General features: G+C 64.8%; 3 protein-coding genes across 21 annotated transcripts in view; all 3 read left to right on the top strand.

The window, feature by feature from the left end:
- Positions 1 to 25,840, top strand: part of ELN (elastin) — a 57,092-nt gene that overhangs the window by 15,739 nt on the left and 15,513 nt on the right. For 12 of the 15 annotated variants that reach the window (XM_069791542.1, XM_069791535.1, XM_069791540.1 and 9 more), the window contains 21 exons: positions 380 to 448; positions 745 to 789; positions 925 to 1,008; positions 1,099 to 1,158; positions 2,088 to 2,192; positions 2,285 to 2,335; positions 3,771 to 3,920; positions 4,002 to 4,061; positions 4,217 to 4,357; positions 4,469 to 4,528; positions 5,052 to 5,174; positions 5,388 to 5,441; positions 5,672 to 5,806; positions 5,994 to 6,041; positions 6,464 to 6,505; positions 6,691 to 6,735; positions 7,181 to 7,222; positions 7,609 to 7,650; positions 7,870 to 7,899; positions 8,017 to 8,067; positions 8,198 to 8,848. In XM_069791542.1, the coding sequence (XP_069647643.1) occupies positions 380 to 448; positions 745 to 789; positions 925 to 1,008; positions 1,099 to 1,158; positions 2,088 to 2,192; positions 2,285 to 2,335; positions 3,771 to 3,920; positions 4,002 to 4,061; positions 4,217 to 4,357; positions 4,469 to 4,528; positions 5,052 to 5,174; positions 5,388 to 5,441; positions 5,672 to 5,806; positions 5,994 to 6,041; positions 6,464 to 6,505; positions 6,691 to 6,735; positions 7,181 to 7,222; positions 7,609 to 7,650; positions 7,870 to 7,899; positions 8,017 to 8,067; positions 8,198 to 8,247 (1,487 nt within the window). In that variant the 3' untranslated portion in view covers positions 8,248 to 8,848. Of the gene's footprint in view, positions 1 to 379; positions 449 to 744; positions 790 to 924; positions 1,009 to 1,098; positions 1,159 to 2,087; positions 2,193 to 2,284; positions 2,336 to 3,770; positions 3,921 to 4,001; positions 4,062 to 4,216; positions 4,358 to 4,468; positions 4,529 to 5,051; positions 5,175 to 5,387; positions 5,442 to 5,671; positions 5,807 to 5,993; positions 6,042 to 6,463; positions 6,506 to 6,690; positions 6,736 to 7,180; positions 7,223 to 7,608; positions 7,651 to 7,869; positions 7,900 to 8,016; positions 8,068 to 8,197; positions 8,849 to 25,840 lie in introns of those variants that run through there. The other 3 variants (XM_069791539.1, XM_069791537.1, XM_069791533.1) reach the window with 3 other exon arrangements.
- Positions 9,800 to 19,788, top strand: LIMK1 (LIM domain kinase 1). 5 transcript variants are annotated; one of them, XM_069791529.1, is made up of 16 exons: positions 9,802 to 9,975; positions 12,189 to 12,285; positions 14,384 to 14,522; positions 14,918 to 15,027; positions 15,111 to 15,302; positions 16,124 to 16,229; positions 16,314 to 16,498; positions 16,587 to 16,770; positions 16,916 to 17,002; positions 17,262 to 17,393; positions 17,504 to 17,563; positions 17,662 to 17,727; positions 17,829 to 17,985; positions 18,109 to 18,164; positions 18,303 to 18,460; positions 18,565 to 19,788. In XM_069791529.1, the coding sequence occupies exons 1-16, from the start codon at positions 9,918 to 9,920 to the stop codon at positions 18,716 to 18,718; spliced, it is 1,941 nt and encodes a 646-aa protein (XP_069647630.1). In that variant the 5' UTR covers positions 9,802 to 9,917; the 3' UTR covers positions 18,719 to 19,788. The 5 variants fall into 5 exon arrangements, with proteins under 5 accessions (XP_069647627.1, XP_069647630.1, XP_069647628.1 ...); XM_069791526.1 differs by having other exon boundaries at positions 9,800 to 9,975; positions 18,109 to 18,460; XM_069791528.1 differs by lacking the exons at positions 9,802 to 9,975; positions 12,189 to 12,285 and adding an exon at positions 13,594 to 14,268.
- On the top strand, positions 19,926 to 25,686 carry LOC138686789 (uncharacterized). The gene is made up of 2 exons (XM_069791530.1): positions 19,926 to 21,710; positions 21,928 to 25,686. The coding sequence occupies exons 1-2, from the start codon at positions 20,714 to 20,716 to the stop codon at positions 21,951 to 21,953; spliced, it is 1,023 nt and encodes a 340-aa protein (XP_069647631.1). The 5' UTR covers positions 19,926 to 20,713; the 3' UTR covers positions 21,954 to 25,686.

Genomic DNA, 25,840 nt, shown 5'->3' with positions numbered 1-25,840 from the left:
GGGTGAGGTGGTCCCTCGGGGGACCCGTGCCTTTTCCTGCTGTGGTGCCTCTGGACCCAGCTGGGAGCAAGCCAGCTCTCCTGGCATCCTGCACCACGGGGCCGGGAGCCGTTAATCCGCAGGCATGCTGTGGCACCAGTAGCGGTCGGCTGGCTGTCTGGCTCTCTGCTAGGACATGTCCTGAGCCGTGGCCAGCTCCAGGCAGGGATGTTTGAACTGGCACCTCAACTCGGGGGGAGCTGGCTCCGGAATCCCTCCCACATCCCCCGACGCTGGTGGGGGGAGAACCTCTGGGCCAAAGGAGCTGCTGCATCTGCCTCGCCTCCCCTTCCTAGGGCCAGTGCCTGACCTGGCTTTGCCTTTCTGTTTGTGATTGCAGGCTTCGGGCCCGGCGGGATAGGAGCCGGCATCGGGGCAGGAGGAAAGGCAGGGTACCCCACTGGGACAGGTATGCTCCCTTCCTGGGCAGCCCCAGGGTGGGGGACTGGCACAGGCATGGCGGGGGGACAGGGCACCCTGGTCACTTTGCCGGTCCTTGGATGGGGTGTTGGGCACTGCCCGGCTGTCTGGTGGCCCCAGGGTGACAGCGTCACCCCAGGGACAGCCTGGAGGGGTGCATCATTTCCCAAAGGAGAGGGGGGTGGATGCTGACAGGAGGGGCTGCTCCCCAGGGTCATTGCGGGATGGGGGAGCTGAGGTGGGAATGGTCTTGGGACCTCAGCGGCTCCCCATGTCCTTCCCCAGGAGTTGGAGCACAGGCGGCAGCAGCGAAAGCAGCAGCGAAATATGGTGAGCCACCCTCTGTGGGCACATCCATCGGCCATCTCCCCAGCGGGGCAACTCTGCCTCCCTCCCTCCCAGGCTGGGGGGATGCTGGGTGTCCCTGCATCACTGAGCTGATGGTCCCCTTCTCCTCTGTGGCAGGAGCTGGTGTCCTGCCCGGGGCTGGTGTCGTCCCGGGAGTTGGCGGAGTGGTACCCGGCGTCGGCGTTGTCCCAGGAGTCGGAGGTGAGGCGATGGCGGGGCTTGGCCCTGGGGCTCGGGGAGGGTTGCCTCCCCCCATCCCACACCCCTGACTCTCTCCCGCTACCCCGGCAGTTGGAGGGCCGGCAGCAGCGGCAGCAGCGGCAAAGGCAGCGGCGAAGGCAGGAGGTTTTGGTGAGTTGCCTGCTGTCTCAGACAGATCCAGCAGCTGCCTGCGGGGTCAGGCTCACCCTCCGGTCACGGAAGAGCTGTGCATTGGTGCAGGGCTGCGTGACTTCACTGCTTGCCCCACCACCACCTGCCCCATCTCCTGGGGTGCTCTCCCAGCCCCAGAACCCTGCCCCGGCTCCAGCAGCTGCTTGCCAGAGCTTGGGGCAAAGCGAAGCCACTCTGCTGAGCCAGCAGCTTTTGCGGGTGGAAAGCAACAAGGTGCAAAACCTTCCCCAGGGCTGCAGAGAGGCTTTACCCCCTTGGGGGCAGCTTTCAACAGCCTTTTGGGAGAGCTGGGCTTTGGTGTAGCAAAGCCTGGTTTGCAAAGAGCAGCTTTTTCGACGGTGGCAAGCTCGCAATGCAATAGCCAACACGGGGCAGTATGTCTCCATCATGCATGGTTTCTCCATAAGAGATGTGGTTTTGCTGTGCCAGGCTCCGGCAAGGTGTCCAGGGAGATGGTGTCTGTAACGAGCTGTCATTCATTAGCAGAGGGATGCGCTTGGTGATGCAGATCTCGTGTTCGCTGCTCCCCTCGTTGACTGTTTTGTGGGAGAAAAGCGAGTAGCAAACAACTGCTCATTAGAGCATCCAGAGGAAACACGTCAGCCTCAGGAGCAGCTGGGATTTACAACTACAGCCTTGGGGAACCTTGGGGGTCCCCAAGCTCCTGGGTGGTTGGGTGGGCTCCAGACCCCTGGGTTGGGTGTAGGTAGCTGGAAATCTCAATCCTGGGCACTTCCTAGGTCGCCTGAGCAGCTGGTTTGGGAGATGTGGAGAGCCTACCACAAAGCCAGGTGCCTTGGAGCCTCCCATGACACCAGGGGAGACCGTGTCCCCACCAGTGTCACGGGGTGTTTTGGGGGGGGTCTGACTGTTCTGCTTCCCTCCAGGTCCAGGCCTTGTGCCTGGGGTTGGCGGCGTCCCAGGCCTCGTGCCCGGCGTTGGTGGTGTCCCCGGCTTGGTGCCTGGTGTCGGAGGTGTCCCCGGGGTGGCAGGTGACTCTTCCCAGGAGCCCCGTCCCCACCACCTGGCTCTGCGGGGGGCATGGGGGCTGGTGGCTGAGGGTTCCTCTCTCCTTTATCTCCAGGAATTGGGACGCCGGCAGCAGCAGCGGCAGCAGCAAAGGCAGCTAAGTACGGTACGTGCCGCGCAGTGCAAGGAGCTCCCCAGCAGCTCCCTGGGTACCCCTGCTGACCCTCTCAACCCAAGGCACTCAGGGTACACCCAGACAGGCGCGTCTCCCCTGGGGATCACTCCTGATGGCTCATTACGGGGAAGCATCCAGGGATGGGTTGTGCCCAGTCCAGCTCCCAGCCGCTGCATCCGGCTTGGCTTCATCCTCAGGGCAGGACCTTCTCCCTCTCTGGGGTTTCTGCAGGCTGCTTCATGGAGGTGAACTGATGAGACTGAACTGATGTCTTTAGACCTTTTCTGAATTCTTGGGTTTTGTACCAAATGCATTTTACCAGCAGCAGACCTGACCCAGGGTCTGGTGCCCACAGGCTCAGCCTCGCTGCCCAGGCGGGCAGAGATCCCTGGCAGTGGGACCCCTGCCCAGGGTCACCGCCTTCCAAAAACCTGGTGGGATCCAGCAAGTGCATCCAACTTGATCTAGCAAGACCCAGGTGCTCAGCAGGCACAACCACCCCCAAGGCAGCTCCAGCAAGGAGGAGCCCAGAGGGGACAAGCGACATGGCCGAGCAGTAGGGAAGCTGGGAGCCCAGGTGCAGAGAGAGGAGGCAGAAGTGGCCCCAAGGCTCTGCACAGGGCTGGGGGATCCATGTGCTGCTCCAAAAGGCAGTGCCAGAGGTTACATGGCCAGGTCCCAGGACCTTCTGCATCATCACTGCAGGGCCCTGGGAGTCCCCTGGGAGCAGCCATGCTCAATGGCAGCTTTCCTTTGAGGGCTAACCGTTGCTGGCCAATTCTTACATTCCTCTTCTGCATCATGTATGAAAAAATCCCACCACATGCCTGAGGAAGGATGGGATTTAGGGAGAAACTTGGCAGTGACAAGTTAAGGGGTGTGTGCTCTGTGCTGGGGTGCCAGGCACCTGCCGAGCAGGGGACCATGAGGCCAACCCCTCTGGCACTCAGCCCTTCCAGAAGTAACATGATGCTTGTCCCTGTGGCACTAATGAGTGCCAGTGGGTCAAGGCTGTCACTGCCCTGGGCAGCTTCCCAGTCTGGCCAGTGCCCAGGGCACCCAGCCCTTCCAGACAGCTACTGAGGACCGCCAGCCACTTCTCCTCCATGGCCTGTTTGGCTGCAAGTCTTGATGTCCCCATGATGAGGACCATCTGGAGCCCCCTGTGATGATGAGGATCATCATGGTCCCCTGTGCTGGTGAATTCCCAGCCTTTCTTTTACAACAGCAGATTTACCATCTCGCTGGGGCCTCTTGGCCTCTTGGGACCAGTCCCTCCCTTGTACCGCTGTGCATCCCTCCCGGGACGAGGCAGTGGGGTGCTCTCATCATCACAGCATGACGACGAGAGCAGACCTTTGACAAGGTCCCACCTTTCCGCTGTTGCTGCAGCAAGATCTAACTTCTCCACTCTTGTTGCCTGCAGGAGCTGGCATCGGCGTTCCTGGCATTGGTGGCGTCCCCGGTGTCCCCGGTGTCCCCGGTGTCCCCGGTGTCCCTGGTGTCCCTGGTGTCCCCGGTGTCCCCGGCGTGCCTGGCGTGGCTGGAGTTCCTGGTGTGGTGCCCGGTGTTGGAGGTGAGTGTATGGGCTGGCACGAGACAATGGGGTGGTGCTGGCCATGCTGGTCCCCTGACTCTTTTCCTTCTGTCCCCACAGTGGGTGGCCCAGAAGCCGCGGCAGCCGCGGCAAAGGCTGCAGCGAAAGCCGCAGCGTATGGTGAGTCACCGTTGTCCTTTCCCAGGGAGGGAGGAGGGATGTTTGCAAATGGGCAGGGTGGGGGGCACCCCTGGCACTGTGGATGGTGGGGCCATCAGCGGGACCCCTGCCTACGGACCCTGCCTGCTCAGCCACATCCCTGAACCTCTCTGCAGGAGCAGGGCGTGTGCCCGGCGTCGGCGTGCCCGGCGTCGGCGTGCCCGGCGTGGGTGTGCCTGGAGTTGGTGTGCCTGGAGTTGGTGTGCCTGGTGTCGGCGTGCCCGGTCTGGTGCCCGGTGGGGTCGGAGTCATACCAGGTGAGGTGGTGTCTAAGGGATGCTTGGCATGTCCCCAGCACTGCCAGCTGAGGGATGCCAGCATGGCCACCACGGCCGATCACTGCCCCTCATGCTCCCCTTCTCCCCCAGGAGTTGGAGGTCCAGCGGCTGCCGCTGCTGCCAAAGCAGCCGCCAAAGCAGCAAAGTACGGTAAGCCAGGATCTCTCTGGGGTTATCCCACATGAGATATCCCTGTCTCCTGCCACCTCCCCACCCCATGCTGCTCCCCTCGTTGGGCCTGAGCACTGCACAGGGTCCCTGTGGGTTGGGGTGAGGGATGATCTCTCCGCAGGGCTGTATGTGGGATGAGGTGCTGACTGTGTCAGGGAGTGCTCTCCAGAAAGCTGGTCTGCATGGAGGATCCTAGGTTCACCATCCATACACTTTCTCCTACGTTAGTCCATCCACCCTTCCTTCTACCCACCCATCCACACCACCAGCCAGCCAGCCACCACAATATCCATCCATCCACACCTCCATCCATCCATCCATCTATCCCACCATCCGTCTACCCCGCCATCCATCCAACCACTCCACATCCATCTGTGTATCCATCCGTCCATCCATCTGCATATCCATCTGCCCACCCCAGCCTGCCATGCCTTTTCAGACAGCTCCTTCCACCACCTCTTTTCCTGAGCTGAAGCCCAAATCCTTCCTTCTCTTCTTGCAGGAGCAGGTGGCCTGGCTCCTGGCGTGGGTGGCCTGGCTCCTGGCGTGGGTGCCCTGGCTCCCGGTGTAGGTGCCCTGGCTCCTGGAGTGGGTGGTCTGGCCCCTGGCATTGGAGGTGTCCCAGGTGAGAAGGAAGAAGGCAGGTGGTAGTGGCAGCCTGGCTGGTGCAGGGGCAGGTCTGGGGCAGGACAAGCGTGAGGAGGGCCTTGGTGGTCTCCATCAACTCATGGCCATCCTTTGGGGGATGCAGGCAAGATGGGAGGGATGGGGTCTGCCCAGCACTGCTGGAGAGGATCCCCCTGGGGACACTGACCCCGCTCTTGCTGTCTCCACTCAGGGGTCGGAGGTCCAGCCGCAGCAGCAAAAGCAGCAGCAAAGGCAGCCAAATTCGGTGAGTCAGCTGGAGAAGCCCATCGCTCACAGCTCAGCCCACAGCAGGCAGCCCTACCTGCCCAGCGGGCATCTGGGGTCTGCCCATGAAGCCCTGGCATGGCACAGACTGGTCGAAGGGGAGCTGAGGGGCTTCAGGGGTGGGCACCCCATGCTGGCCACATCATCCCACAGGATTATGGGGATCACATGGGGCTCACGCCCATGCTGCCTCACCCCCTCTCTCCACAGGTGCTGGGGTTGGAGGGGTGCCAGGTGGGGTGCCCGGTGTCGCCGGAGTGCCGGGAGTGACGCCCGGCGTTGGCGTTGTGCCCGGGTTGGTGCCGGGCGTGGGGGTACCCGGTACTGGCATCCTTCCTGGGGCAGGTACGTGCTTCATCACACCCCAGTTGGGGACCCCCTTGGGGACAGCAGTGGCCAGGGATGCTAAAAGCCACCAAGCCACGTGGAGGGGTGGCAGAGGGGGATGCAGGTGGGATGGGGGATGGTGGCACACGGGGGTGTGTGTGCAGGGGTGACTGTCCTAACTGCGGTGTCCTCATTTGCTTTACAGGCATCCCTCAAGTAGGGGTGCAGCCTGGTGCTAAACCTCCCAAATTCGGTACGTATCTGCCACTCTGTCCCAGGTCCACCTCGGACCATCACTGGGCACCCTTCTTGTGTGGGCATTGGGGTGCTGGCCTCACTTTGCGTCCCCTGTGTGGCCCCTGGTGCCCCAGCGGAGGGTGGCCCAGGCGTGGGAGGTGGCATGCTGTCACCTGTGGGTGCAAAGTACCACCCATGCCCCCTCCCCTGGACCTACTGGGGACATTTTTCTCCTGCTCTGCATTGCCTGCAGCAATGCGTCATGCAGGGGGTGAGCTCCCTCTGGGTCATCTTGCTCTGGGTGCTGTGCAGTGGGTGCCGGGGACACCCAGAATGGGTGTCAGGGCCATCCCAGCGGCTTGAGCACTGGCTGGGAGTGCCCTGAGCTGTGGGTGCTGGGCTGCGGGGGGACAGTTGTTAATGATCTCTCTCTGGCAGGTGTTCCGGGGGCTGGAGTCCCAGGGGTCGGCGGCATCCCAGGTAGGTGCTGGCAGGAGCTGAGCCCAGGCAGCCGGGAAGTGCAGGCAGAGGGATGCTCCCCCAGGGCATGGGCAGAGTAAGGCTGCCCGAGGAAGGATGGGCATACCTGGGGCTTGGCAAGGAGAAGATCAGACACTGCCCTGCTGCCTGTTCCTGCTGGTGCTCATCTGGGGTCCCTGTCATAGGTGGCCTCGGAGTCGGTGGCCTCGGAGTCGGTGGACTTGGTGCTGGTGAGTGATGTTGGCCCCTGGCATCGGGGCTCCCCAGGGCTGGAGTGCAGGGAGCAGAATGGCAGTGCCATGCTGGCAGAGTGCCGAAAAGGGAAGGGGGTGTATGGGATGCGGGGGATGCAGGGTCGTTTTTGTCCCCTCCCCGTCCCACGGCACGGTCCCACCCCACACTGTCACCGTGCCCTGTGTCCCATCTTGTGTCTGCTGCCTGCCCTGCTCCTGGGGTGTGATCGGAATGGAATGCCATCACCGAGAAGGTACCAAGGGCCATAGCACCAGCATTGCCCCTGCCATGGGGACAAGGGATGGTACTGTACCATGTCCCTAACATGCAGAGATGCAGGTCCCTGCCTAAAGACCCTCTGGGCTCATAGCAGGGTCTGGCTGCAGCCCCAGGGGCAGTGAGCCCCACTGTGGGCTGCACTGATGCCCCTCTCTGACACAGGGATCTTATATCCAGGAGCTGTTGGGAAACCTCCCAAGCCAGGTAAGGAACAAGGTCTGCTGTGACCGGGGAGGGGCTGGAGGGGTGACCCCCATCCCTGTCCCCACGCTGCCCACCCTCACCGGGGCTCTCCAATCCTGCAGGTGTTGGTGCTGGGGGGTTGCAGCCAGGTTAGTGCTGCAATTTGGGGCTGGAGTGGGAGTGTGTCCCCTACCACGCCACGCTTCTCCCCACCCTGCTGCCATCCCCCACTGGGATGCGGGGAGAGCATCCTGAAGCCAGATGGGTGCCATGGCAGGGACAGAGGCTTTTGCAGCGGCTCCTGTCCCTGCAGGGAGCAAGGGTCCCCAGCCAGGGTGTCCCCAGCCAGGCAGGGTTGGGGTGGCACTGCTGTCACAGGCTGTCACTGGCTGTTGCTTTTTCCCCAGGGGCTGGAGTTCCCGGCTTCGGCGTGTCACCGATATTTCCAGGTACCATCCCCAGCTCAGCGCCTCGGCACGCACACAGGGCACGTCTCAGTGGCCATCCGGCTCACAGGGACATGCGCGGCCCGTGGAGCACGCGGACGTGGCCACAGCCTGGGGAGGGACCTAGGGGGCTGGGCTGAGCTGGGGAGTGCTCAGCTGGGGGGTGCAGGGCAGTGCAATGTGGCTGCCTGCTGGGTGCTGAGGGCTTCGTTCTCCTTTCAGGTGGAGTCGCCGGCCAGCTGGGATTTGGTGGTAAGTGTCCATCCCCCAAGCGGGCCACTTTTGGGGTGGGGGGTGCATATCCCCCCTGCACCCAGCAGGCGAGCAGGGTGGGGGTCCCGCTCACCCTGCTCTGCTTCCCCCCTGCAGTGAAGCCCCCCAAGACCTTCGGAGGAGCCCTCGGTGCCCTGGGCTTTAGAGGTGAGCACTGCCACCAGGTGACCCCCTGCCCTATTGGGGCCGGCTCCTGCACCCCCTGCCCTTCTCCCAGCCACCCATCCAGGGGGTCGGGGGGTGCAGGGGGGGGCTCACACTGTATATCCCCCCCCAGGCGGCGTGGGCTGCGCACAAGGGAAGTACTGCGGGAGGAAGCGGAAGTAACCACTCGCCGTCACCGATGACCTCATGAACTTTGGTGCTACTGCATGGTCCAGAATGTAAATCCCAAGCAAAGCTGAGACACCCCCCCCCCCCAAAAATGCCGGATCTCCCCCCCCATCCCAGGGCCGTCCCCGGCCCCATGTTCCCAGGAGGGACCCCACACCTCTGGCAGTGCCCGTCCCCCCACCAGCCCCTCTGTCCTGGCAGGGAGCACGGAATAAACTGCGGGGAGCAGCCGTCCCCCTTGGTGCTATCGCTCCTTGCAGGATTGGGGGGGGGGGGGTGTCTTGGGGTGTCACACCCCCCCCAGCCCCAGAGCTGACCCCATGGGGGGGGGGGCAGGATGAGGGGCACCCCACATTGGAGGGAGGGAGGAAGGGAGGGTGGGAAGGGGGTCTCGGCAGCAGGGGGCTGCGCAGGGAGGGATGTCCCCGGTGGCCTGGGCCCCCCCGCCAGTCCCCGTGCTCCCCCCGGCCCGGGGGGGCCGTGGGCAGGAGGGCCTCAGTCCCTTCATGTTATTCACTTTGCTATAACTGGGTGGGACGCCCTATACAGAGGGACTCGCTTCCGACAGACTAATAAAGGACAAGTTTTTAAAGGACTCTGGCTCCGTCCTGTGTCCCTGTCCCCCTCCCAGTGGTGGTGGCAGTGACGGGTGGCCTAGCCCATGTCTGGTACCCGTAGCTCTGCCCAAGCCTGGGGACGTGCTGGGTCCTTGGTCCGGGGATGCCACGCGCCCCACTGCATCATCACAGCCCACAGTGACAGCCCCAGTGATGAGGGGGACCTCCATGCCCTGTCCCACAGTGACAGCCTGTGGGATGGCTGGGATGTCCATGCCCTGTCCCATGGTGACAGCCTGCAGGATGAGGGGGACATCCATGTCCTGTCCCGTGGTGAGAGCCTGCGGGATGAGGGGGACATCCATGCCCTGTCCCATGGTGACAGCCTAGGGACCCAGGAGGAGGTCCATGCCCTGTCCCATGGTGATGGCCTGGGGATGCAGGGAGATGTCCACGCCCCGACTCACGGTGAGAGCCTGAGGACCAAGGGGGTTGTCCGTGCCCTGCCCTTGGTGACGGCCCAGGGGACGAGGGATACATCCGTATGCTGTCCCATGGTGACAGCTTGGGGGATAAGGGGGACATCCATGCCCTCCCCATGGTGACAGACCAAGGGATGATGCCCTGGACATCCCGTCCATGCCCTGTCCCACAGTGACAGACTGGGGACCCAGGGGGATGTCTGTGCCCTGTCCCATGGCGACAGCCCGGGGAACGAGAGCGATACCCATGTCGAGCCCCACGGTGACGTCCCGGGGCAGAAGGGGACACCCCTGCCCTGCCCGCGGTGACAGCCCCAGCGCCCCGCGTGCCCCGACTTCCCCCGGCCCCTCCCTCATTCACCCGCGAGCCCCGCCCCTGCCCGCCCGACCACGCCCATATCCCGTGGCCACGCCCCCAGCCCCTTCTCCCGACCCCGCCCCGGCCCCTTGGCCCCGCCCCCGACCCTGCCCCTCCCCCCCCCCCCCGGCGGCCGCGCCGGCGCCGTTCGCCCGCCCGGCCGTCCCCGCCCGCCCGCCGGAGCCGCAGCGGCAGCGGCAGGGCCGGGGCCGGGGCCGGGGCCGGGGCGAGGGCAGGGCCTGGCGCGGCGCCGGGCAGCGCGGCTGCATGAGGTTGATGCTGCTGTGCTGCACCTGGAGGGACGAGCCTATGGGAGAGGACGAAGGTGCGTGACCCCCCCCGGATCCCGTGTCCCCCCCCCCCCGGCCTGACTCAGCGCTTCCGCTGCCGCTGGGGCCCCGCGACCCCCCCCCCCCCCAGCTCACTCGCACCCCCCGGCCAGCCTGCATCCCCTCCGCATCCCTCCTGCACCCCCGCGTCCCCCCCGCATCCCCACATCCCCCCTGCACCCACCATCCAGACTACATCCTCCTCGCAGCCCCCCTGCACCCTTACATCCCCCCCTGCATCCCTACATCCTCCTCTGCACCCCCCATCCAGCTAGCATCCCCCCCTGGACCCGCAAATCACCCCCTGCACCGCTCATACAGCCCACATCACCCCCTGCATCCCCCACTGCACTCCTCTTCTAGCCTGCATCCCCCTTGCACCCCCACATCTCCCCCTGCACCCCCTGCTCAGCCTGCATCTCCCCCCTGCACTCCCCATTCAGGCCACACCACCCCCTGCACCCCTCACCGCACCCCCCTTCCAGCCTGCATCCCCCCACATCCACAGTGTGCATCCCTAAATCCCTCTGTGCACCCCCCATCCAGCCTGCATCCCCCCTGCACCCCCACATCCCCCTGCACCCCTCATCCAGCCCACATCACCCCTGCATCTCCCCCTGCACCCCCAAATCCCCCCTCGCACCCCCTGTTGAGCCTGCATCCCCCCTGCACTGCCATCCAGCCTGCATCTCCCCTGCGCTCCCAAATCTCCCCCTATACCCCCTGTCCAGCCTGTATCCTCGCCTGTATCTCCCCCTGCACCCACATCCAGCCCGCATCCCTGCCTGCACCCTTCCTGGACCCCCACGCCTAACCCTGCACCCCTTGTCCAGCCTACATACCCTCCTGCATCCCTGCCTGCATCCCCCTTCCAGCCTGCATCCCCCCCTGCACCCCCACATCCCCCTTCTGCACCCCCCACACTCCCACATGTCCCCTTGCACACCCCATGTCCCCCTACTGCACCCCATCCAGCCTGCACCCCCTCTGCATCCCCACCCCCCTGCACCCCCACATCCCCCTCCGGCCTCCATCCCTGCCTGCACCCCACAAATACCTAAGTATCCCTCCCTGCTCCCCACAAACACCCTGCACCCCGATATCCCTCCACACCCCTTATGCCTCCTGCCTCCTCCCTGCACCCCCGCATCCCTCCTGTGCCTCCCATCCACTCTGCACCCCCTAGACCCCTCATCCTTCCCCGCACCCCCATTGAACTCGCACCCCCGGTACCTCTGCAGCCACCCTGCATCCCTTACCTCCCTCCCTGCACCTCCGTATCCTCCTGCTACAGCCCCCGTGTGCTCCCGCACCCCTTTCCATCCTGCAGTCCCCCATCCAGCACCCGTCCTGCATCCCTCTGTATCACTGCACTGCTCCTGTACCCCATCCATGCTGCATCCCCCAGCACCTTCTGTGTCCCTGCACCCATCCTGCACCCCTCTGTGTCCTGCCATGCACCCTGCATCTCCCAGCACCCATCCTGCACCCTTCTGTGTCCCTCTATGCACTTTATGTCCCACTGGATCCCTCCTTTACACCCCTTCCATCCTGCATCCCTTCATCCTCCCTGCACCCCCCGCATCCATCCTGCACCCCTTAATCGCCCCTGCACCTTCTGCCCATCTCCTACACCCCATCATCCCTCCTGTATCCATCCTGCCCCTCCTGCACGCCTACCTGCGAGCACTCGGGGCACCCCTCCATCCCCAGCGTCTCTGTGCACCCCAAACATCTGTCCTGCTGCTCAGCACCCTGCTGTGTCTCCAACCCCCCCCCCCGACCTGCCTGTCCCCTGTACTAGCCGAACCCTGCACCCCCTCCAGCAACCCAACGCTACCTCTTGCCCCCCCTGCACCCCAGCCTCCCCGTGTCCCCCTACCCCCGTGGGCACCCAGCACCCCGTGGTGATGTGGGCACCCACGGTGATGGCAGCACCCCTGAGGGACGGGGGCTCTGGAGGTGGCCTGGCACAACGTGGGCCCTGGCTGGCAGCACCGCACTGAGCCCCTGCCCTGTCCCCAGCCCTGGGGACATCGGCGCCACGACCTTGTCCCCATTACAGGAGTGATGGGTGGGGGCCGGAATTCGTCACCCTGGTCGGAGGGACTTAATCCTGGGGGATGTGCCTGGGTGCTGCCACAGGGAGGATGGCGACAGGTGGCAGGGTGACAGCCCTGTCCCCTTTGTGTCCCCCCACTCCATCCAGGGACCGACCTGCCGGTGTGTGCGAGCTGCGGGCAGGGCATCTACGATGGGCAGTACCTGCAGGCGCTGAACGCCGACTGGCACGCCGACTGCTTCCGGTAGGAGCCCGCGGGTCGGCCGGGACAGCTTCGGGGACACCGGGATGCTCGGCAAGGACAGGGACGGCGGACCCCCCCGCCGGTCTGGCCGTGGCATGGACACGTGCGAGGCCGTCACACGCACCGGGATGCCATCCGTGGCTGCGCGTCCTCGCGCCCGTGGCGTGCAGGCGGGGCTCGCCGGGTGATGCCAAGCCTGGTGGTACCTTGCTGCTGTCCCACGCTGTCCCTTCCTGCCTGGTGACAGTGACAGGGCGCACGGGGCTGATGTCACCCGGCCACCCCCTTCCCTCCCTGTTTCCTCTTTCGCTCGCACCCTCCCTGCAGCTCGAGCGGTGGGAGCCCCGAGGAGGAGGAGGACGAAGGTCCCGGGTCGGGGGGGCGCAAGGACCTGGCGGGGGTCCCCGTGGGACTGGGGGTGCCGGGTGTGGCAGGGTACCGGGGTGGTCCCCCCGTCTCGGGCAGGATGCTGGCAGCGGTGCTGAGGAAAAGCTGCGTCCTGAGCGCCGGAGCCAAGTGAGTCGGAGTGGGTTGGGCCGGACTCTGCGCCCCCTTGGACCCCTGGGGTGCTCTGCCTGCATCCCCCGGGATACTTTGCCTGTTCCCCCCCCCCTCCCCGCTCAGCCCCACCCATCCACGCCCCCCCTCGATCCCCCCCGGGCCATCAACCCCAGCGAAACCACTGCGGCGGCCACGGCTGGATCCGCCCCCCCCCCCCCCCCCACGGGAGACCGGCTTCCGGCAGCCCTGGGCTCGCTGGTGCAAAAGCCTTCCTCCCCCTCCCCTTTCTCCTCCTCCTGTCGTCCCCCCCCACGCGCTTGCAGCCGTGGAAGGGAGCGTGGGCCTCAGCCCGGTCACGCGTGGGAGGAGGAGGAATGCGGCCGCTCCGTCGGGGCGGCGGGGGTTAAGGGGGCGGGGCCGTGCGGCCGCCCCCCATTGGCCACCCCGCGCCCCCCGCCCCCAACCCCCAAGCCCAGGGGGGGCTTCGGGCCGCGCAATCGGGCGGCGGAGTCCTCGCGCGGTGGCGTCATGGGGTGGGGAAATTCCGCGCCGTGACGTCACGCCTGGTTGGTATTCCACCTGCGCGTGGCGCCCGCCCCCGGCTGAGGGAGGGGGAGGGGGGGGGGAACGGGACTGCGGCAGTCCCCGTGCACCCTCCTACGGCAACCCCCTACAGCGCCCCCCGCACCCCCTATAGCAACCTGCCATTGACAACCCCCCTGCACCCCTCCTACAGCACCCTCCCTGCGACCCCCCAGCACCCCACCACACCCCCCCTTGCACAACCTGATGCAGCATCCCCTGCAGCTGCCTGTGCACCCTCAAAATTCACAGCCCCCTCTGCACCCCTGGGCGCACCCTCCTGTTGCGCAGCCCCGTGCACCCCCCGCTGCACCTCCCTGCACCCCTCCGTCCCCCTGCACCCCCCATCTCACAGTCCCAGAGCAGCTCCCTGCACCCCACACTGCAGGTGCGTCACCCTGCACCCTGTTTGCAGCCCCCAGGGCGTTGCACCCCCAAAGCTGGCATGTCTGTGACCAGGGTGGCACATCCCTCTGTGCATCTGTGACCAAGCTGGCATGTCCCTTGGTCTGTGCCAGGGTGGTGTGTCTGTGACCGGGGTGGCACATCCCTCCATGTGTCCGTGACCCTGCTGGCACATCCGTGACCAGGGTGGCATGTCCCTCTATCTGTGACCAAGCTGGCATGTCCCTGTGTCTGTGACCTGGGTGGCATGTCCCTCTGTGAGTCTGTGACCAGGCTGGCATGTCTGTGATGAGCCTGGCACATCCCTCTGTGTGTCCCTGACGAGGCTGGCGTGTCCATGCAGGACTGGCATCTCGTCCCTGCCCCGTGTCCCTTGCCCTGTCCACCCCAGTGTCTCTGCCTGTCCCCACACTGCCAGCCTGCCCTGGCACCCCTGGAGCCACCCGCTGCCACCCCAGGGATGGTGACACATGGATGCGGTGGCCCTGCAGCAGGGTAGGAAACAGGGGAAGCAGCTTGCCCAGAGAGCCGTGGGGTGGATGGGCACTGGCTGCCCCCTGGGGTGACAATGGGGACAGGGTGACAAGGGGGTCCTCATCCCCTGCGGCAGGTGCTGTGAGTGCGGGGCCTCCCTGTCCCACCAGTACTACGAGAAGGATGGGCGCCTGTACTGCAAGAAGGATTACTGGGCACGCTTTGGGGAGCTCTGCCACGGCTGCTCAGAGCAGATCACCAAGGGGCTGGTCATGGTGAGTGCCGGGGGGGCCCTGAGGGGGGACACGGAGCCCTGACCCATGGCTAAGCTCCCTGGAAAGAGGTTGAGGTGAGAAGGGGGTGCAGAACCCCAGCACAGGTTAGGCTCTGGGGGTGGCAGGGGTGTCCTCTGTGCTTTAAGGGGACCCTGGGGCACGGCATGCCCCCGTGTTGGCGTTGGAGCAGGGAAGCTCAGGGTGGCAGGGAGGTGTCCCTGCAGCCATCCCCAGCCCAGTGGCATGACCGCCACCCCCCACCACGCTGTGGCTCATCCTGCCCTTCCTTTGGCCTTGGTGCACCCATGGGTGCTCCCGGCACCATCCGAGCCCCAGCACCCGCACTTGGTGCCCCAGACACCTGGGTCACTGGGGCCGATGGCATCTGCCCACAGGTGGCCGGGGAGCAGAAGTACCACCCCGAGTGCTTCAGCTGCCTCAACTGCCGCACGTTCATCGGGGACGGGGACACCTACGCGCTGGTGGAGCGCTCCAAGCTCTACTGGTACGTCCCAGCCTGGGTGTGTGGGTGGGGAGGATACGTCCCCTGGCACCCCCCCACCCACCAGCCTCCTCTCGGCCCCACAGCGGGCACTGCTATTACCAGATGGTGGTGACGCCGGTCATTGAGCAGATCCTGCCGGATTCGCCAGCTTCCCGCATCCCGCACACCGTCACGCTCGTCTCCATCCCCGCCTGCTCCGACGGCAAACGCGGCTTCTCCGTCTCCATCGACCAGGGCTGTGGCACTGAGCACTCCCGCACCGTCCGCGTCCGAGAGTGCGTCTGTGTCCCCTCTGCCACTGTCCCCTCCCCGGGGCTGGGGGCATCCCGTGCCACTTCTGGTGGTGGGATCCACCCCACAGAGACTTTTTGGGATGGGAGCATGAGGGATGGGGCTGGTGTGTCCCCATCAGCCGGGGTTGGCCAGAGGGGACCATGGTGGCATGTCCCTAGCTGCTGGGGTGGCTTGTGGGAACCGTGCTGGCGTGTCTCCAGCCATCAGGGGGGTGACACGCTGGCATTGCCCCATCTACCAGGGTGGGCTGTGGGTATCAGGCTGGCATGTCCCCATATGGTTGGGATGGCTTGTGGGTACTGTGCCAGCATGTCCCCATCCAGGAGGAGTGACTCGTGGGCAACATGCCTGCATGTCCCCATCTGGTAGGGGTGACTTGTGGGCAGCATGCCCACATGTCCCCAACAAGCAGGGGTGACCTGTGGGTACCATGCCTGTGTGTCCCCATCCCAGAGGGGTGACTCGTGGGTACCGTGACAGTGTGTCCCCATCAAGCAAGGGTGGCTTGTGGGCAGCGTGCCTGTGTCCCCCCGTCTGGTAGGGGTGACCTGTGGGCAGCTTGCCTGTGTGTCCCTGTCTAGCAGGGGTGGCTCGTGGGCAGCTCGCCTGCACGTCCCCACCTCGCAGGGGTGACTCATGGGTACCGTGATGGCATGTCCCCATCTTGCAGAGGTGACTAGCAGGGGACGTGACAGCCTGTCCCCATTGGCTGGGGGTGGCTCGTGGGCAGTGTCCCAGCACGTCCCCACCCATGATGGTGTCGGGGCGGGGGGCTGACCTTTGCTGCCTGCCGGCCCCGCAGAGTGGATCCAGACTGCATCAGCCCTGACATGAAGAACTCCATCCATGTGGGCGACCGCATCCTGGAGATCAACGGCACCCCCATCGGCCATGTTCCCCTGGATGAGGTATGCTCCCCCCGGGCGCCCCCCAAACCAGCACCACCTCCCCGCCCCCTGAAAACCATCTCTGCCATCCTTTTCTGCCCTCAGATCGACCTGCTGATCCAGGAGACCAGCCGCCTGCTCCAGCTCACCATCGAACACGACCCCCACGAGCCCCTTGCCCGCGAGTCGGGGCTTGCCTGCAGCCCCCTGCCCGCCCCGTGCAGCCCCCTGCGCTCCCCTGCCCTCCCGCCCTGTGGGGAGCCCAGTGCCATGCGCCAGCGGACTGTCACGTAAGGCCACCAGCTCGGCCACCAGCTCGCCCGCCTTTCCCGTTGAGGTCCCTGCTTAGGGTTGACCCTCTGTCCATCCATCTCGCAGGAGGAGCTGCAGCACGGACAAATCTCCGGGCTCCGGCTCGGTGGGCTCGCCCGCATCCCAGCGCAAGGACATCGGTCGCTCCGAGTCGTTGCGCGTCGTCTCCCGCGCCCATCGCATCTTCCGCCCCTCCGACCTGATCCATGGCGAAGTGCTGGGCAAGGGCTGCTTCGGCCAGGCCATCAAGGTGGGACTGGGCGGCCACAATTGTCTTGAGCGTGAGGGTCTCAGCTCCCCGGGATGGAGGGGGGGGTATCATTTCCCCCGGGCTGTCCCCAGAGGTGGGGGTGGTAGCGGGGAGCCGGTGGCTCAGCCCCTGCGCTCCCTGCCAGGTGACGCATCGGGAGACGGGCGAGGTGATGGTCATGAAGGAGCTGATCCGCTTCGACGAGGAGACACAGAGGACCTTCCTCAAAGAGGTGGGCATCCCCTTTCTTTAATCCCCCTGGTTTGGAGGGGACACACACACACACACACACACACACACGAGGGATGGGGCTGCCCAGTCCTGTCCCCCACCCTGACATGGGATGTTGGGCGTGATACCTGGAGTGGGGGTGGCCAGGCACCATGGGGTGCAGGCAGCTCTGCCTGTTTAATGGAGAGCACGTGAGCAGCAGGTCTGTCCGGGTGGGTGCTGCGTGCCTTGGGGTGTCACAGGCATGGGGGGTCCTGCAGGTGAAGGTGATGCGCTGCCTGGAGCACCCCAATGTGCTGAAGTTCATCGGGGTGCTGTACAAGGAGAAGAGGCTCAACTTCATCACGGAGTACATCAAGGGGGGCACCTTGAGGGGCCTCATCAAGAGCATGGTGAGCACTGGGGCGGCAGGTCAGCCACCCACCATCCCACAGCCCTGGTGGGTCTGGGGGACCCCTCTCCTCTCTCCTCTTCTCTGGCAAATCCCCCCTCCTGTCCCCAGGACAGCCACTACCCCTGGAGCCAGCGGGTCAGCTTCGCCAAGGACATCGCCGCCGGCATGGTGGGTGCCACTGGGGGACAGGTGGGTGGGATGGGTGCTGTTGGGTGGGGGACTGCGGGGTGGGTGTGCCCCCCACTCTCAGCCCATCCTTCCCCCAGGCCTACCTCCACTCCATGAACATCATCCACCGTGACCTCAACTCTCACAACTGCCTCGTGCGGGAGGTAAGTCCCACCTTGGTGGTGTCCTTCCCTGGCCTGGGAGGGGGTCTCAGCCCCCTGCATGGCCCCCCCACCCCGTGCCTCACCCCTCTCCATCCACCCAGAACAAGAGCGTGGTGGTGGCTGATTTTGGGCTGGCGCGGCTGATGGTGGACGAGAAGAACCAGCCCGAACATCTCAAGAACCTGAAGAAACCGGACCGCAAGAAGCGGTACACGGTGGTGGGGAACCCATACTGGATGGCCCCTGAGATGATCAATGGTGAGCCTGGCTGTGGTGCTGGGAGGGGGAACGTGGCCAGCCAGGGCTCTGTCCCCAAGTAGGGGACACTTGGTAGGACAGGGACAGGATGTGTGGCATGGCCTGACCCATCTCTCCCCGCAGGGAGGAGCTATGATGAGAAGGTGGACATCTTCTCCTTTGGCATTGTCCTGTGCGAGGCAAGTACCATTGGGCTTGGGGTCTTCCCATTGGGGTTGAGGTCTAGGGTTGGGGTCTCCCCTTGGAGTTGTGGTCCTCATTGGGTTTCAGTTCCCCTCTTGGGGCTGAGCCCGCTCCTCTCTCCCGCTCTCCCCCAGATCATCGGCCGGGTGAGTGCCGACCCTGACTACCTGCCCCGCACCACCGACTTCGGCCTCAACGTCAAGGGCTTCCTGGACCGCTACTACCCCCCCACGTGTCCCCCTAGCTTCTTCCCCATTGCCGTCTGCTGCTGTGACCTGGACCCCGAGAAGCGGTGAGTGGTTGGGGACCACCCCCACCCAGGGGACCATGGGGATTGGTGGTGGGGTGGAGGGACAGGGCCAGTGGAGCTGGCACATGTCCCCGTTTCTCGCTCAGGCCATCCTTCAGCAAGCTGGAGCAGTGGCTGGAAACCCTCCGCATGCACCTGGAGATCCACCTGCCGCTAAGCTCCCAGCTGGAGCAGCTGGACCGAGCCTTCGGGGAGACGCACCGATGGGGCGAAGGCGGGCTGCCCGCACCCCCCCGATAGAGCACCCCCACCTGCACCCCCTCTGAAGCCACGGGAGAAGGAGCTGCACCCGCCGCCAGCATCTCCTCCGGCTGCCACCGCCCCCGGGGCTGGATCCCTGGGGCTCCCCGGATGAGCCCCCCTACCCTGTCTCCTCTGCACGGGCTGCCCACACTGCTGCCCGCACTGCTGCCCACGCCATCCCTGGGAGCTGGCTCTTCCCGGGGCTGCACGGCCCCTTTGCATCCCCCCCGACACCGTAGCTCTTACCCCCAGGACAAGCCCGGCCGGCCACACCGCGGGGACTGTCCCCATGTCCCCCCCCGCCCCGTCCCGGCTCGCTTCGCCTTTGCACGCCCGGGGGGCTGCGTGGCCGCCGCACCCGCACAAGCCCCGTGGGCTCCCCCGTACAGAGCCGCGGCCTCGCGGCGGTGCCTTGGCTTTCCGTGAACTTGCACTGCGACACAGGAGGGACCCCCTGGTTCCTTTGGGGGGCGGTGGTACGTGGCCCCCGGCCCCCCCAAGGGAGCACGGGTCTTGGGGCAGCCTTGTAGCAATGCCCTCGTCCTCGGCCGGACACTCTCACGCTGCTTCTACCGGCACCCCGGGCTCGGGGGGCTGCCGGCACCCCTGGCTGAGTGAGGGGTCCATGGGGGGGGGGGCGACACTCCCATGGTATGGGGACAGGCACGTAGCAGTCCTCACCTCCTCCACATCCCTGCTGCCCGTGCTACTCTGTGACTGCGCATCCCTGGGGATGATGACGGGTGGTCCAGGGGGATGCGGCTTGTCTCCCTTGACCAGGGGTGGTTGGGGGGGGGGGTTGCGCCACGCGGTGCTTTTCATGCTCTTTATTCAGGTTCATTTTTCTGTAAGATATTTAAAGAGAAGAGTTTGTATTATTTTTTCATACGACGTAGCGTTTGCCATTTGTCACTGCCTCGGTTCTGCTTTCCCGAAGGGATGAAACTGTGAAGCCTCTCCGCGCACTTTGCCCGGGAAGTCCAAGGCGACGTCCTCTCCGGAGGCGGGAAGGGAGCTCAAACTGTGATGTACCCCGAGCCGTGAGTCAATAAATCCTTCCCCGCTCACTGCCCGGCCTGCTTGGGAATCGCTCGCCTTCCCCCGGGAGGGCTGGGAGCTCTTGGGGAAACTGAGGCAGGAGGGGCCGGACTCTCCGCTTGGGATAGTGCGGTGGCACCAGACTCGGTGGCAGCCCCCACGCTCAGTCACCCCCATGGTGGCAGCACTGTTGTCCCCTTTTGTGCTGTTCCAACCCCATTATGGGTTCCCCCCCCAGCCCTGGGGCTGTTGCAATCCTGCCTGCAATGCCTGGCCAGGCCCCCAAGCCCCGTGTCCCCGGGGCCTGGCTGTGCCCACTGCCACCCCACGTGATGGCAGAGCTCACGGTGGTGGCAAGCAGGTGATGGGGCTGCATGACTATGGGCACCGCTGAGCAGCTTTGCCTGTGATGTAAAACAAGCCCCATGGGACAGCGAGGTGGCCCATGGCCATCCCATGCTGTCCCTTTGTCCTTGTCACCTTCCTAAACCAAATTAAGGTCCCCAAGGTGGGGGATCTCCATCCTTGGGGGGAGGGGGGTGAGCTTCAGCTAGAGAAAACCTGGACCCCAAGGACCTCATGGGGGGTGGCAAGGAAGGGACTGGGGGATGTCCCCAGGGATGCTGCAGCTGGGTGAGGAGGGGAGACAGCCCAAAGGGGTCCCAGCATCCAGGCTGGACCTCCCCATCAGGAAAACCTCATGATTTATTGCTCCGGGGATGCTCAGCCTCAGCACAGGAGGGACCGGGGTGGCTCCTTCGTCTGACTGCCTGTCCCACATCACCCTGGTGAAGGGACAGGGGCAAACAGCCTGCCAGCGTCACAGTGTTGTCACAGCGCCCTTGGTGACATCGTGCTGCAGGGGTTCTTTGCTCCGGGAGCAGGACACCATCACTCCCCAGGAACATCGTGGCAGCGGGGTACCCGCTGCAGCCGTCACCCCTGGGAAACACCATGGTCCTCAATCCCCTGCTGCCACGGGAGAGCAGGACCCTGGGTGACCCCCAGCCCTGCAGTGGGAGTCCCCCATCCCTGCAGGACCCCCAGTCCCACCACAACCCCTCGCCCAGCTGGGTGGAGCTGCGGAGCGGGATGTGCCTGGTGCGGCCGGTGCCATCAGGCTACTTGCTGGTGACCCTGCAGAGGACCCTCAGCACCAGGCAGGGGGAGAACTGGGCGAGAGCTGACAGCCAGCCGCGGCAGGGCCAAAGCAGCGGCCACTCGGTCACCCCTGTGACCAGTGACTTGTCCCAGACCGAGCCACTGGCCAGGACCCCCCCCTCACCAGGCAGGGAGGTGACCCCTGCACAGTCCCAGGGGTCCCACACCACGGCTGTCACCCACCCAAGCCCCCCCCCCAGGGGTGTGCAGCACCCCATGCCCAAATCTGGCCACCGGCGTGTGCGTCACCCGGTCCCCCGCCGGCCCCCTGCCCAGCCGACGGCAGACTGGCAGGACTCCTCGCCCCCGCAGCCCCCCCCAACCCAGCCTGACACTGGCATGAGGGGCTTGGCACCCATCTGTCCCCCCAAGCCGTCACCTCCCAGGAGGAAGAAGGGCACCAAGACCAAGCCACAGGCCACCGAGAGCTGCCCCTGCACCCCCTGTCCCCCCCAGGGTCCTGCTCTGTCCCCAACCAAGGTGGTCCCCAGGGACATCCCTGGCAGGGCTCTGTCCAAGCTTGGCTCCGACTCAGCGTGGTGGCCCTTGCTGCAGGCAGGGAGCCAGGTGTCCCCGTGTCCCACAGCCCTGCTGGCAGGCCAGCAGCCAAGCGCTACCGAGGTGGTGGCCAAAGGCAGCGGTGGCTCCGGCAAGGACGTGGCCGAGCCGGTGCTCCCCAGCAGAGCCTCCCCCACCATCCTCCTGCATCAGGCCCAGATGGAGAGCTCCAGCTCTGGCCATGATGCTGGGGATGAGTCACTGGCCACCAGGTTTATCGCCTTCTTCACGGGTAAGTTTGGGGGACTGGGTGGGAGGGAGAGTATGGCTTCCCCCAGTGTCTCAGCAGGGTGGGCATCAGTGCTGCAGGGACCCTCCCTGGGGGACAGCAGCTGCCTGCAGGCAGGGGGGTGATGGGCAGCAGGGTCCTCGTGAGGCCTGAGATGTGCGAAGAGAGGAGGTGCTGGGGTCCGGTCGGGGCACCCAGCTCCATAAGGATGTGGGGACAGGTCCCCATCCTTACCTGCAGGAATGAGGCATGCTGGCATGGTGCCGGAGGATTTCCTGGCAGCGAGTGGGAAGTGGCGGTGGGGACCTCTGGATCCCTTTCCAACAGCGTTTCTGTGGCTCTGCCCATCCCTGCTTTAAGCTGGAGACTGGACTAGAGATGTCCCAAGGTCTCTCCTGTCCTACAACCCTCTGATCCACCCTCCAGGCATAGGTGCCTGGCTCTGCAGGGCCTCTGCCATGGTTGGCACTGTCCCCAGAGCCACCCTTTGTCCCCTGGGCACAGTGTCCATCTTTCCAGCTCAGGACCGGGGACTTTGCATGGTCCAGGAGCAGCTCGAGCCCTGCTTCTATGATTTGGGCAGAGAGGTGTCACTGTCACAGCCCATGTGCCTCCCGTAGCCTGGGCTGGGACAGGAGCCACAGCCTTGGGTCATGCATGTCACTGGATCACCAGGACCTTGTGGCTCCATGGGGCAAATCCAGACCCTAGAAACCCCCATGGGGTGCCGAGGCTGATGCTGGCAGGTCAGTACCCACCTGCGTTGGTTTCCCTTCATGCCAGGGTGTGGAGCCAGGGGGGTGCTGGATGTGAGGATGTGAAGAAGGGGCTGTTGCTCCAGCTCCCTGTCCCCCCACAGATGGGGCCAACACCAACATCCTTTGGTCCCTGAAAGCTGAGGCTCGCCCTGGGCAAAGCCAGGCAGGGAAAACCCGTGGTCCGTGCATTGGCCCCTCGCTTGCCAGTGGTTTTTGTAGGGTCTGCGTAAACGTGGCGTTTTTAAACAGCACTGGGGATACGGCTCTCCCGTGCTTCCCTGCAGCGTTGCTGCCTTCCCCAACCATGCACCCATCCCTGCCCATCTCTGCCAACTGGGGACATCTGGGTCCCAGCCCTGACCTCACTAGTGGTGCTGGGGGGGATACAGGGACCAGGCGGGAGGACAACACAGGGACCTGGGAAGGGACAGCCGGGTTTTAATGGGGGTCCTGGGAAACCTCAGCTGCATCTGATGGGAAAACTTGTTTCTCTCGGTCCCGCTGCCGTCCTCCACCGGCTCCGGTGCAAACCCCATCCTGGCCATGGCTTCAGACGAGGAGGTAAGTAAGTGATGGGCTGAGACTGCGGGGTGGGAGCTTGGGGTGACACTGGGAGGCTCCCAATTCCCCAGTGCAACCGGGTCCCCAGGTCTGGTACCGGAGATGTGCAGCACTGGCCAGTGAACCCTTTGCAAACGGTTTGTCAAGGCTGATGTCATGTGATGAGTTGTGGGAGGGCTCAGCCCAGGGGGGTGGGCAGGCAGGGGTTCTGTGTGTGATCTGGGGCTTGGGGTGTGATCCCGGCTGGGTGGGACCTCCTGTGCTTGCGGTTTTGGATGGCCATGACTGTCCCCACTGCCATACTGCCATCCCAAGGAGCTTGCCCCTTGCCCAAGGGGCTGGCACCTGCTGGACATGAGGGAGTGTGGCCCCCAACAGCCTCCAGTACCTGACTGGGGACCAGAGCTGCCAGCAGAGAGACAGCCTGTGGGGCTTGGAGCAAGGATGGGGAGACCCCAGCGCATGGGTTTGGGGGGCTAGTAGACTCTGATGTGTGGGTTTAGGGCTTGGGAGACGCTGGTGCATGGGTTTGGGGGACTGGGCAAGCCTGGCATCATGTGGGTTTAGGATTTGGGGGACCCCAGCACATGGGTTTGGGGGCTATTTGCTGCCCTGCAGGGATCAAGCATCGGGAGTGACCCAGGCATGGGCAGATCAAGGGAAAGAAGGCAAAAGGCAGGAGTCAAATCCCAGGCCTTTGGGGTGCCCCCCTGAGCACAGACCCTCAGCCCACCTGGACCCTGTGCTCAGGGTGGCTGAAGCAGATCTTTGGGAGCACCGTGGAGTGTACGATGTGGCTCATCCTCTCTGTGCAAGGAAAAATGAGTTTATCTCCAGCTTGGAGGCTGTTTGGCTGCTGCAGAGAGTGGAAAGAGCAGCCTCCCTGCCTGGTTGCCGCCTCTGCCCATCCTTCGGGGTGGCTTTTGGGAAGGACCCTTCAGGGCTTTGTCTCCTGGGACATTTTATTTGGAGCAGCAGCGAGGTGCTCCGCTCCGGGCTGGCATTCCTCGGCCCAGCCTCCGCCCTGGGAAGGCCCCAAAACTGGACCCGTTGCAACAGAAAGAGCTAAAAATAGCGGTTCTCACGGCGGATGCAGAAAAGCATCTGAACATGCGGCCTCTGAACCTGCCAGCAGCCGAGGACAGGACCGAACCCCCAGCCCCGTCCCATGCCTGGCAGACACCCTGTGGCCTCTACGACCCCAAATCTTCCCCCAGTGACACCCCACCCCCCCTTTGAAGCTCCGTCGGTGCAACCAAACCCACCAGGACCCGCCTTGACCCTGGGGCAATACTGGGTGCAGGCAGCGAGGACGCAAGGGGTTAACCTCCCCACGCCCGCCGGATGCAGCATCCTGGGCTGGGCTCTTTCCATCTTGTTTTGGTTTGAAGGAATAAAAGCTTTGGCAGTGGCGTAGCCGCTTCCCAAAATAACTCGGCCTCCCATGGTAATTATAGAGCTCTGGTCCCCGGTAGCGGCTCGCAGTGGCTTCCCGGCCCTGCTGCGCCTTGCTGGGACCTGATAACGCTGCTGCCAGCTGGGGCGAGAGAGACCAGGGTGCCTCAGGGACCTTGGGGACTTCTCGAACAGCGCCAGCCTCCCTCAGCGTCACCGTCGCTCCCCTTGCGTCATCCCCCGGCCAAGAAAAATGCAGCCCCTTGCATCCCTCCTCCCGCTCCGCAGCTGATCCCTTCAGCTTTTAATGCTCTATTTAAAGCCCGGGCTGCAGCTCGCTGGCCTCGATGGGCACTGGGCTACTGGAGTGAGGCCATGGCAAGCCGGCAGCTGCTTCAGGCTGTGCCCGCCAGCATGGCTGAGAACGCCCAGCTCATCACAGCAGTGGTCAGCCTGCCTTCCTGCCCCCCACGGGGCTCAGCGCTGCTCCTTGAAGGGCAGGGAAAGACGGGGCTGAGCTCCTGGAGCACCCGAGCCTGTAATCCCCAGTAATCTCAGAGGAAAGCGCTCTCTGCGGGGATTAGAGATGCAAACAGCCACCCTTGGCTACCTGCCCCTGCCTGCCGTGCTGCCTGCAGGCCCCTGGCCGGCAGCGGGGGAGGACGGGCTGCTAGGCGAGCGGGCTTGCTGCCCGACTGCCCCAGATGGATGGGGTCCGGGTGGCTGCTGGGGCTCCCCCACACCATGCTGAGCCCGCGTCGGTTATTTATGGGAATAAAAGGAATGCGGAGCCATCTGGCTGCAGCCTGGCCCTGTAACATGGAGGGGGGAATGAGGTCCTGGGTGGGGACAAGGCTGAGGTGGTCCCTGCAGAGTCACGCAGCCTTGGTGGGAGGCTGGATGGGGCTGGATCCAGCTTTTCCTGCTGGGAAATTACCACTGGCTTTTGTCTTACGGGTGGGGAAACTGAGGCAGGGAGGAGCTGCCCACGACAGGGATACTCTGGGGATGAGTGTGGCCTTGCTGCTGCCCCAGAATGGGGTGCGTTTGGGGGGGACAAGGACAGCCTCAGTGGTCAGCTGGACCGGGAGCCTGAAATTTGGGGATGGCTGAGCCTCTGCCAGCTGCTCACTGCAGGGAATGGCCACCATCAGCCAAGACTCCACCGGCCCCTTTCATGGCCAGGAACACAAGCACCCCATGCTGCCCCGGCCGGCTGTGCCAGTGTCCTCCCCTGCCCTCAGTGGGGACAGGGGGGTTACAGCCACATGCCACATGCCACTGGCACTCGCTGCCTTTGAAAGTATGGGCCTGGGGGCATCCTGGGAAGGAGCTGCAGCCCCTGGCATAGGATGGGGACAGGGACACTGCCCGCGGGGTTGCTGGTTCCCCTGCCAGATTTCCAGCCCACCAGCCAGT

Source organism: Haliaeetus albicilla, chromosome 9, assembly GCF_947461875.1.
Source record: "Haliaeetus albicilla chromosome 9, bHalAlb1.1, whole genome shotgun sequence".
Taxonomy (NCBI): Eukaryota; Metazoa; Chordata; class Aves; order Accipitriformes; family Accipitridae; genus Haliaeetus; species Haliaeetus albicilla.
This window is presented reverse-complemented; position numbering and strand designations above follow the sequence as displayed.